Here is a 10,442-nt window from a genome sequence, read left to right on the forward strand (position 1 = left end):
CCTCCGAGCCCTCCGAGCCCCCCGAGCCCTCCGAGCCCTCCGAGCCCTCCGAGCCCTCCGAGCCGGCCCCTCCGAGCCCTCCGAGGGCGGCGGACGCGCGGCAAGTCGCTCGTGGCCCAGCTCGACGCGCGGCACGCCACCGAGAGGCAGGACACGCTGCTCACCTAGGCCGCTCGTCATGGGCCCAGGAGTTGCTCTCTCCGTTCACAGTAGGGTGATAAGAAACAAGAACCTCGCATGCGACGACAGTGAGGGTGTGAGAGACACAAAGGAGCGACGTGCGACCTGTCAGAGCTTGATCTCCGATCTCAGCGGTGTCGAGTCGTCTCCGGCGCGCAACAAATGTACCTCCCAGGACGCGCAGAGGCAGCTGCGACCCCGCCGAGTAGACGGGCGCACACGGCAGAGTGCAGTCTATAGCGACTAGCCTTCATGAATAGCGACCGTCTGGCGGTACCGCGTAAGTAGCCCCTTCCCCTTCTCCTCCCTTGCCTGGCCCTCACGGGGCGCAGTACTCTTGCAGCACGTTGGGCGGCACAAAGAGCAGAAAGCACGCGGCGCCGTGGGCCCCGCCGCGCGGTGGCACGACGGCGATGCCCTGCGGCCGTCTGGCATCGACCTGCAGAGCGGCGAGAGGAGGGGCGCGTCAGATCGCGTCTGACTCTAAAGGTCTGCACCTGCGGCCGTGGCCGAGAGGTGCGTAGCCCAGATGCAGCCAGTGCAGATGCCCAGCCGACAGCGAGATGCAGCCGAGGTGCAGCCGAGGTGCAGCCGAGGTGCAGCCGAGGTGCAGCCGAGGTCGGTGAGAGAAGCTAGCGAGATCGCGCCCGCAGCGTCGGGGGGACGAGTGTGCCGTTGAGCGTGTACACGAGCACCATCCTCTCTTGCGCACCTGCTCGTCGCAGCTCGGATGCGTCTCTTCCTCATTCGCGCTTAGAAGGACCAGTGGTCTGCCGTGTCCAGGAAGTGTCTAGGAAGTGCCTAGGAAGTCGGTCTCTTGCTAATTCGCGCTCAGAAGGACGAGTCTGCCGTCGGCGTCCGGGTCGGCGTCAGGCGCGTAAGCGATGCCCGCCAGGTCCTCGATCCTCGCGTTGTTGGCCTGCGGACGAGTGATGGACGTGTCGTGGACGTGACATGGACACGTGTCCTCGACTCGCGCGTTGGCGTAGCCGGCAGCTGCTTCACGAGGAGGACGTCGCTCCTGTTCACACCCCGCAAGCTGTGAACAACGACATGCAACGGCCAACAGCTGGGCGCATGCCCCTGTCGGCGCGTCGCTCCTCGGCTGCCGCCCCGTCGCCAGGATCATCGGCACCTTTGCAGGGCGGGGAAACGTCTAGGACGTGTCTCTACGAAGTGTCGAGGAAGTGTCGAGGGATTGTCGAGAAATGTGTAGGAAGATTGTGTCTCGGAAGTGTCTCTAGGAAGTGAGTGTCTCTAGGAAGTGAGTGTCTCTAGGAAGTGTCTCTTGAAGTGTCGAGGGAGTGTCGAGGACGCGGCACCCCTGCGGCATCGGAGACGAAGTGGTAGGCCGACGGCCGCGTCGGCGTCGCCTGTAGGAAAGTTCCGAGAAGCTTCGCGCGCGCGGAGGGATTAGCGGTACAGAACGAGGGGAGTATCGCCGCGACATACGCTACGCCCAGCACGCCACTGTCCGGCGTCACGCCGGCCATGCCTGGGATGGGCGATCCGAGGCCGAAACCGGTGCTGATCCAGCCGGCGCCTATTAATTAGTTAATCAGCAGTTAATTAATTAGCGCACCTGAGGCCGAAACCGGTGCTGATCCAGCCGGCGCCTCCGCCGTTCGCGGGGAAGGACGACGGCGTGCTGGCGCCGGCCACGCCGAGCGAGGCCGGGGGCGGAAAGGGCGGGGAGTGCGCAGCCGGGGGCGGAGAGGGCGGGGAGTGCGCAGCCGCCAAGTACGGAGACGGGTGGGTGAGGACTTGTCGCTCTGGCTGGCCTGAGACATTGAACAGTAATGAACAACAGTCAACCAACTAGGTGGGGAGTCGTCGCCCTGGCTGGCCTCGTGCGCCAGCCAAGGTCGAGAGGAATCCCCGCCCACCTCCACCTCCTCCTCCTCCTCCTCCTCCTGCTGCTGCTGCTGCTGCTCCTCCTCCTCCTCCTGCTGCTGCTACTCCTCCGCGACCGCCTCCGCCGCCGCCGCCGCCTCCTCCTCCTAATCCTCCTCCTCCTCCGCCGCCGCCGCCTCCGAGCAGCGGCGCCGATAGCTCGACTTCGACCAAGTGTCCGCTCACCTTGTCCGCCACAATCAGGGATGAATCATTTAATTAAGGAGTTGATGAATCCGCAGTTAATTAATTAGCTCACCTTGTCCGCCACAACCACAACGCGACCCGCGACGAAGGATACGCCTGCAGCGGACGTGTCGTGGACGTGTCGTGGACGTGTCATGCAATGGGCAGATCCTGCCAGACGAAGGACACGCCTGCACAGTGGACGTGTCGTGGACGTGTCGTGGACGTGTCATACAATGGACAGGTCGCTGTCAGACAAAGGACGCGTGCCTTCCGGCTCGCGGAAGCCGCGCAGCTCGTACACGGCCAGCAGCACCGGATCTCCGCCCGCCGAGCCCATCACGTACTCCCTCAGCTGCGCCGGCTCGCACGTCAGGGCGACAAGCCAGAGGTTGCCGTCGCCGTCGACCTGCAGCACCGCGCCGTCGACGAGGTCGCCTAGTCCGCCAGGGTACTGCTGTGGGGTGGACATGCGTGGCCTCCACTGGTCTGCTGCGAGGCATCGCCTGTACACAAGTCACGTGCTGATTGATTGAGAACCTCCTTTAGCACGCTGCGGCGATGCGGCGTCTCGAGCGCTGCCGTTGACGCCGCTCAGCGTCCAGCCGCCCGTCTTGCGAAACCCGTCCAGCGAGAAGGGCGCGCGCGGCGGCCGTGGCGGCAGCGGCGGTGCAATCGGCGGCGGCGGCGGGGAGGCGGGTGGCGGCGGCGGCGGGGGGGCGGGAGGCGGCGGCGGCGAGGGAGACGGCGGCGGCGGCGGTGGTGCCGGCGGAGGAAAAGGACTCGGCGGCGAGGGCGGTGATGGTGGCGGCAAAGGCGGGGACGGGGGCGGGGTCGGGGGTGCCGGCAGGCTGGGAGGAAGCGGGGGAGGCGACGGCGGCGACGGCGGAAGAAGGGGAGGCGAGGGCGGCGAGGGCGGCGAGGGCGGCGGCGGCGGCGGCGGCGGCGGCGGCGGCGGAGCCGAGGGCGGCGAGGGAGGCGGATATGGAGCATTCGCACTCGAAAGCCACCATGGCGTTGGCGGTGGCGGCGGCGGCGAAGGACGTGGTGGAGGCGTCGGCGGCGGCGGCGAGGGCAGCGGCACAGGGGGCAGAGAGGGCGGAAGCGATGGCGGCGGCGACGAAAACAAATACAGTGATACGAAGTCCAAGGCTGTGTCCTCGGTCGGGACGCTAGATCGTAGCGCAAATAGCCCAAGGAAGCATACGGCAATCCCCGAGCATAGGAACACGCATCCTAGCCTCATCACGGAGGGGCGGGCCGCTTTGTCAGCCTCCGACGAGATGAGTTGGTGGAACGAGTTGCTCTGGCTGAGCCGCACGCTTACCTCGCGTTGTTTGCCCATTCTGCCTCGGTCGATGGCCTACCTGTGTACCTGTGGCCGACAGCGATTCGAAGCCGATTCCACAGGTGAGTCCGTCCTGTCCCCCCTTGGTGTGTGTGTGTGTGTGTGTGTGAAAGCGCCGTCGCAACTGCCATGTCGGCAGGTTGTAGGCTGGTGCTCTCGCCCCGCTGGCGGCGCGGACCGGTGCTGCGGCTCCGAGCCCTCCTGTGGGCCCGCGGCGGCTCGCCGTCGCGGTGCCGAACAATGTCATCGGTCCGGATTCATCCCGGCGTGCGCCGGTGACGCTTCTTCGCCGAAATCTTGCTCAAGCTCTTTGTCGACAAACCTGCCCCAAAGCTCCTGCTGCTCGACTGCGCGGCGGAACCGGCCCCTGGATGCTGAGATGTGAGGCGCCGGCACCGGGGCTACATACAACGCGGGGCCATCTCCAGGCTGTCTCGGGCAACCTCAAAATTGGCGCCTCTCTCTGCTGCTGCTGCTGCTGGCCCTGCTGCTGGTGCTGCTGCTGGTGCAGATGCTGCTGCCGGTGCGGCTCGGCTCTCCGACTCGACTCGCCGCGGGCGTCGCGGGCATCTGACGCGGCGGGCAGCGTCGCGGGCGGCAGCGATCGCGGCTCGACGGTGGAGGCGGAGGGTGGTGGCTGTGGTGGACCTTTGAGTTTATTTAATGGTCGAGTACGAGGACTGGGGGTCAACCGGGAGGCAGGGGGTTCAACCAGGCGACGGAGGACCGTGGGCCATCGCGGGGACCACTCAGCCCGGAGGGCGCGGTGGAAAGATCCGGATGGTCTCACCCGGTGGGAGGCACTGAGGCGTCTAGGGCGCTCCACTCTACCTTAAGCTCCTGAGGGGCGCGTGGTTGTGACCACGTAGTATGACTACAGCCCACCACAGACACCCTCCCTCTCCACACGTGTGCACACACCCTCACCCTCTGCCCTCTCCTCTCTCTCTCTCTCTCCTCTCTCTCCTCTCCTGCCCATCCCGGAGTGGTTCGATCCCACATGAATCCGAGACGGTGATGGGAGGCGTCTCGGCGGTCTCAGACCCAGTGAGGTAGTGCGCCAGACTACCCCGGATCCTGCTGAACAAGCTCCTCTTGTAGCTCGATCGGTCACACCGCCATCACCGTCGGGGAGAGGGGGGACGACACTGCTCTGGCGGCGTGCACCTCGATCCTGCACCGTGTTTGTTATGACCCACACCCAATGAACACTCCAGTGAGGGAGGGCGAGACGATCGGAGGGGTCCCGTACCATGCGGAATCGGCCCTATCAAGTGCTCATGAGGGGTCTGCTGACTCTTTTGAGCGCGTGACGGTGGATTGTAGTCGATTGTCAAAGCGAGAGCTTCGCAAAGCGTCTGTTCGCTGCGATGCTTGAGAGCATCGCAGTCTCGCCTCAGCTGAGGCCGGCCATGCGCCTCCAGCGCACGGACAGCCTCTGGAACGCGGCGGTATTCAGCCAGCACTCGAGGGATGCGGCATACGTTCGTGATGCTGGAGTACAGGCTGGCTTATTGAGCGCCTGCTCCGACGCAGTGAGCCAGGTAGTACGGGTGGCACACGTTGACATGGCGCACGTTGCCGCCATGGCGCTGCTCGCGTGCTTGCTCTCCGGGATGGCGAACGCCGTTTGGATGCGATTCTTGGAGAAGAGCTTCCCCGGTGGCACCCTGAGAGCCGTCTCGTTGAAGACTCTGGTTGACTATGGGTGCTGTGCGACGTCCTTCAACGCGTTCTTCCTCGTCGGCATCCCATGGCTCACGGCTGTCTTTGCTGCCCTGGCCTCGGACGGGCTCAGCCCTGCCCCGGCCTCCCTCCTCGAGCACTGGAGCGTGGAGGACTGGCACGCGCTGATGCGGCTCGAGGCGTGCACCTTTGTGCCCTACAACCTCCTCGCCTTTCGGCTGGTGCCGGTGCACTTGCGCCCCCTCGGGTCCGCGAGCCTCTCCGCTGTGTGCACAGTGGTCCTTTCGGGCGTGACGCTGGGGTTTGGATAATATCGCAGCGGCACAACCGCTCTCACCTCTCTGTGAAGCGACCACACGTGTGGAGTGTCTGCCGCGGTTATAGCCCCCCGCTACCCGGTTGCACTCGTGCGACGTAGCGGGGGGCCACGACTACGTTTACGAAATATAAAATAAAATATCTTTACTTCCAACACCCGGACGTTCCCAGGGTGATGGAAGGTTCGACGCACCCCCGGTGCCCGGACTGGGCAGACGAGAGATCCCAGGGCATCTATGGCCAGTGGCCTGGGCTGTCCACCCCGCCCCCACGACTACGTTTACGAAAACATAAGTAGTCCTGCGAGGTGTGAATTTGGCCGCCCCAGTAGCTCCCTTTCAGGCTTCCCGGTTTTTTAGCGCGTGTCCCCAGATAGATGCCACTCCCACACTTGCCAGACAGAACCGTAAAGCCGTATCGCCGGCCTCACCGGCCCTCACTTTGACCGACGCTACCGTCCGCTCGACTGGCCCGATGAAGAGCGACCCGTACGACGCGCACTTGTCGTCCTCCCTCCTCGCCACATGACGGCCGCCCCCAGACACCGACAGTCGCGCTCCGCACGCCTCTTGCTCTTCGCGCGGAGAGTCAGCACTCACAGGTGTTTCAGGATGGTCTCAGCAGCGGCCGAGCGACGCGATCGCTCGTCTTCCCCGATTGCTGAGGCGCGGGCGCAGCGCTCTCAGAGAGGCGCTTTGTACTCGGGTTTGGTTGGTAGCGGGGGGCCCCGCCGGAGGCTGATTACTGATATTATGAGACGCTCATATTGTGACGAGTCTACATCGCTCTCACTCCCCACACGCCGTACCTCGTCTCAAAGCCTCCCAGCTCCCACACGGCACACTCTGAAGTGTTCCGCTTCTCTACGGAGAGCGCGCGACTCCACGCCACTCGCCAGCCCCCCATTGGCATTGCGCGAGGATCTCGCAACCCCGCCCGCCGAGGCCCGAGGCCGTCTCCTTCCCGCCCTCTCCCCACTGCCCGTCATGGCACCTCCGTGCCGCCCGATTCGAAGAAGGTCGTCGCCTGCTCGGCCGTCCAGCCAGACATGCGCTCGAGGTCGATCGGGACGTCGTCCGCCATCGCGTCGGATTGAATCGACTCGAGGTCGGCCAAGCTTAGTCGACGCGGCGCCCCCCCCACAGCTGGCTCCTCCGCCGCTGGCTCCCCCACCGGGGCCGCCCCCACCGCCGGGGTTTGCTCCCCCTCCGCCGCGACCGCCTCCTCCGCCTCCGCCGCCTCCGCCGCCGCCCCGACCGCCACCGCGGCAATCCCCGCCTCGACCGCCGCCACCTCAGCCGCGGCAACCTCGGCCGCCGCCGCCTCGGCCGCCTCGGCCGCCTCGGCCGCCTCGGCCGCCTCGGCCGCCTCGGCCGCCTCGGCCGCCTCGGCCGCCTCGGCCGCCTCGCCCCCCGGGGGCGTGGCCGCCGCCACGCCGTTCGGGGCGGGGGTGGTGTCTGGAGGGTCCGCCGGCTCCATCTCCGCCAGCTGGTCCGCGACGGCAAACGGCGGCGCGAGCGGCGCGGGAGCGGGCGGCGGCGGGGCCTCTGCTGCGGGCGGCACCGCCGCGGGCGTGGCTTTCAGCTCGGCCAGCTTGGTCTTGGCGGGCGCCTTCCTGCGCGGCATGGCCTGCAGCGGCATGAAGCCGAGCGAGCTCGGCGGCGCCCCCTTCTTGATCATCCCAGACTCGACCCTCGCCACAACCTGCTGCTGCTTCGACTGCTCGAGGTCCGCCACGCCGTGCGCAAACGTGCATCGCGCGCCCTGCATGCACAGGCCGCGCTGGACCCAGTACTTGCACAGCTTCGTCTTGGCGTTCGGCGGCGGGATCTTGGGCGCGGGCTTTGGCCGCGCCGGCACAGGCGCCGCCGCCGCCGCCGCCGGCACCGGCTGCGCTGGCTGCTGCGGTGTCGCTTGCGGTGGCGGGGCTCCCGGCGGCGGCGGCGGCGGCGGCTGCGGCTGCGGCGGCGGCGGCTGCGGCTGCGGCGGCGGCGGCTGCGGCTGCGGCGCGGCCTTGAGCGCCTCCATAGCCTGGTGGGCGACCGGCTTCAGCTGCGAGGGGTCGGCGAGCAGCGGCAGCAGCTGCTCGATCGGGAAGTCGAGCATCATACCTGCGGCGCCGAACGGCGCAAGCTGACGCGTGCACGTTCGCTTTGGGCCAGCAGGTGAGGCAGCCTCTGCCCACGCACAAGTTGCGCGTGGTGGCGCTGCTCACCCACCCCGTCGATCCCTCTCTCTCTCACCCACACGCGCCGGCGGACTCTCGGCGCACCTGTGACTTTGCCAACGTCGGAGACCTCCGGGATCGCGGACAGAGCAGCGTACAGCCACTCCCCGACCATCTGCCGCCGCCGCGGCGGCGCCTACAGGACGCCAAGCGCTCAGAGGGCTCCGACTCGGCCCCGTGGGGCGGCGGGCATGGGGCGGTGCGGCGGCGCCTCGCGCTCGACTGCGTCTCGCAGCTCCTCGAGCAACTGCGCGGCGGCGGAGGGCGGCGGCGGCGGCGGCGGCTCCGCCACGGGGGCGGGGGCCGGAGGCGGCGGCGCGGCCTCGGGCGGCGGCGGCGAGGGCGGGCCCGCGGAAGCGCCGCCCGAGGGAAACGGGTTCGGACGCGCCGTCGGGGGCGAGCGCGCGGTGACGCCAACCTCTCCGCCGGCGCCTCCGGCGCACTCGCGAGCCGCGGCGGTCGTCAGCGTCGGCCGCGCCGCCGCCGCCACGCCGCCGCCGCCGCCGCCCGCCGCCAAACCGCGGGAGGGCCTTGCGGCAAGCAGGCCGCTCCCGAGCAGCATGGAGGGCGCCGGCAGCGCGTCGGGCCGCGGCGCGTGCCGGCGGCCCGCGTGCGGGGCCGCGTGCGCGGCGCCCAGATCGGAGCTCGGCGTCTCGCTCTCCGCAGCCGCAGCTGCGACTGGCTGAGCGCCGGCTCGGGCGGCGCCGGGGCTTTCGAGCGTGGCGAGGAGCGCGGAGACGGAGGAACGACAGAGCTCCGCCTGGGAGAGCTGGCGCTCGGAGAGCGCGCCCGCGTCGACCAGGATGCTCATCAGCGCCTGCGCCGAGCGCAGCTCGCCCTCGGCCGCTGCCGGCTCGATCGAGCGCTGAACGGAGCCCCAGAGGCGCCACGCGCGGCCAAAGAGCTCGGCCGGGTCCGACGTGCCCGCGAGCTGGAGCAGCTCGCCAAAGGACGTCATCGGGGCACGCCCAAACAACACGCCCAACAGAGAATTTTACTAGCGGGAGCATTTTACAACAAAACTCCCTCGCACAAGCTCTTGGTGTCCAGTCCGAGCCTGGCTGTTCTTCACCTTTCTACCTACCTACCTACAGAGAAAGAAACTGTCTTATTCACAGGGCAGCTGTGATCTGTGATCTGTGAGGGTCCGCCCGCAGGCGCATTTTGTATACCGAGGCGGTGCCCGGTGCCGAACCTGTCGGACCTTAAGTAAGACAGCGTTGTAGCCGGGGAAACCATCAAATTTTTCGGGCTCTGAGCCGAGTCTGAGGCTGGTTTGGGCCCAAAATCAGCCAAATCGGCAAAATACCCGGTCGGTGGAGAGGGAGGGGGGTGGGGACGGCGGGGGCGGGGAGGGTGGTGGCGGGGAGGGCGGGGGTGGGGACGGAGGGGGTATTTTGCGGGTACCTGGAAAAACCCGGGTAATACCCGGTATGTTGTGCCGGTTTCCTCGGTTTTGCCTCAGATTTTGCCCCAGACCAGCTCTCAGACTCACGGAAACTCGAGAGTTGCCAGAATGGAGCTCCAAACACTCTCTGTTTTCCCTGGAAATTTCCGGAAACGCAAAGTGCTGGGGACCTCGTCATTCAGGCGGCGGCGCAGAACGAGGCAGAGGAGAGCGACGCGACAGAGGAAGAAGCGACAAGAGAGAGAACGACGAGAGTGGGACGACCGCGAGGTGGCATGAAGGTTGCAGCGAGAATCGGCGAGGGACTGCGAAGAGAGATAGGAAGAGGCGGGAGCCCAAGGGTGGGCGACGGCTAGCAACATACCTTTTATTTCTTTTTTGAGTCCTAGTCTGGACGATTTTTATCTCCCCGTAACTCCCTCTATCTCCGCGTATTCCATCTATCTCGCCGTATCTCGCCGCATTTGCCTCTATCTGTCTGCCCGTACTCGAGTATCTGCCTGCCCGTACGTATCTACTCGAGTACCCGTGAGAGAGATTTTGAAAACCAACAAGAAATCACGACTCACACAGTGATTTGGGCTCGGCAGCTTGTCAGGAGCCCTCCAGCCGAAGCTGGGGCCGGTCTCCCGTAGCCGAGTGCTGAGAGAAGCCCGCGTCGATGAGTTCGACGCGGTCGGGAGCCCCCGAGGCCTTGCGGAGAGAGACCAGCGAGTTGGCGATCGCTGTACTTCTCTCTTCCCGCGCGCGCGCGCGCGCGCGCGCGCGTGTGTGTGTGTGTGTGTGTGTGTGAGAGAGAGTCTGTGTGTGTGAGTCTGTGTGTGTGTGTGTGTGTGTGTGTGTGTGTGTGTGTGTGTGTGTGTGTGTGTGTGTGTGTGTGTGTGTGTGTGTGTGTGTGTGTGTGTGTGTGTGTCTGTGTGTGTGTGTGTGCGTGTGAGGTGTGTGTGCGCGCGCGAGAATTCATAGCTCTGCCGTTCATGGAGGCAACCGATGGCGATGCGAGTCGACTGGTGTGTGTCGTCGTGGTTTGATTCGTATCAAGAATGCTCACTCACTCACTCTACCCGTATCAAGAGAGAAAATCTCTCTCCCGCATCTCGAGCGCATCATCTCCCCGTACTGGGCTGGGTTTTTAGGCATTGTGGGGTTGGTGGCACTCCCATCGACCCTCATGACCTCCTGCGGTCTCTGAGATG

General features: G+C 66.3%; 3 protein-coding genes across 3 annotated transcripts; 1 reads left to right on the plus strand and 2 right to left on the minus strand.

Moving 5' to 3' along the window:
* Positions 1-499: 499 nt before the first annotated feature.
* Positions 500-3,272, minus strand: EMIHUDRAFT_111523 (hypothetical protein; the record flags this gene model as incomplete). The annotated part of the gene is made up of 6 exons (XM_005786212.1): positions 500-619; positions 1,022-1,099; positions 1,503-1,723; positions 2,151-2,259; positions 2,495-2,697; positions 2,849-3,272. 6 exons carry the CDS (start codon positions 3,270-3,272, stop codon positions 500-502), a joined length of 1,155 nt encoding a protein of 384 aa, XP_005786269.1.
* A 1,903-nt stretch (positions 3,273-5,175) lies between these two features.
* EMIHUDRAFT_111524 (hypothetical protein) lies at positions 5,176-5,604 on the plus strand (the record flags this gene model as incomplete). The annotated part of the gene is made up of 1 exon (XM_005786213.1): positions 5,176-5,604. The coding sequence occupies one exon, from the start codon at positions 5,176-5,178 to the stop codon at positions 5,602-5,604; it is 429 nt and encodes a 142-aa protein (XP_005786270.1).
* A 742-nt stretch (positions 5,605-6,346) lies between these two features.
* On the minus strand, positions 6,347-8,801 carry EMIHUDRAFT_467690 (hypothetical protein). The gene is made up of 3 exons (XM_005786214.1): positions 8,257-8,801; positions 7,884-7,974; positions 6,347-7,722 (listed from the first exon to the last, which is right to left on the minus strand). The coding sequence occupies exons 1-3, from the start codon at positions 8,794-8,796 to the stop codon at positions 6,596-6,598; spliced, it is 1,758 nt and encodes a 585-aa protein (XP_005786271.1). The 5' UTR covers positions 8,797-8,801; the 3' UTR covers positions 6,347-6,595.
* Positions 8,802-10,442: the final 1,641 nt, after the last annotated feature.

Source organism: Emiliania huxleyi (assembly GCF_000372725.1).
Source record: "Emiliania huxleyi CCMP1516 chromosome Unknown EMIHUscaffold_153, whole genome shotgun sequence".
NCBI classification, from domain to species: Eukaryota; Haptophyta; order Isochrysidales; family Noelaerhabdaceae; genus Emiliania; species Emiliania huxleyi.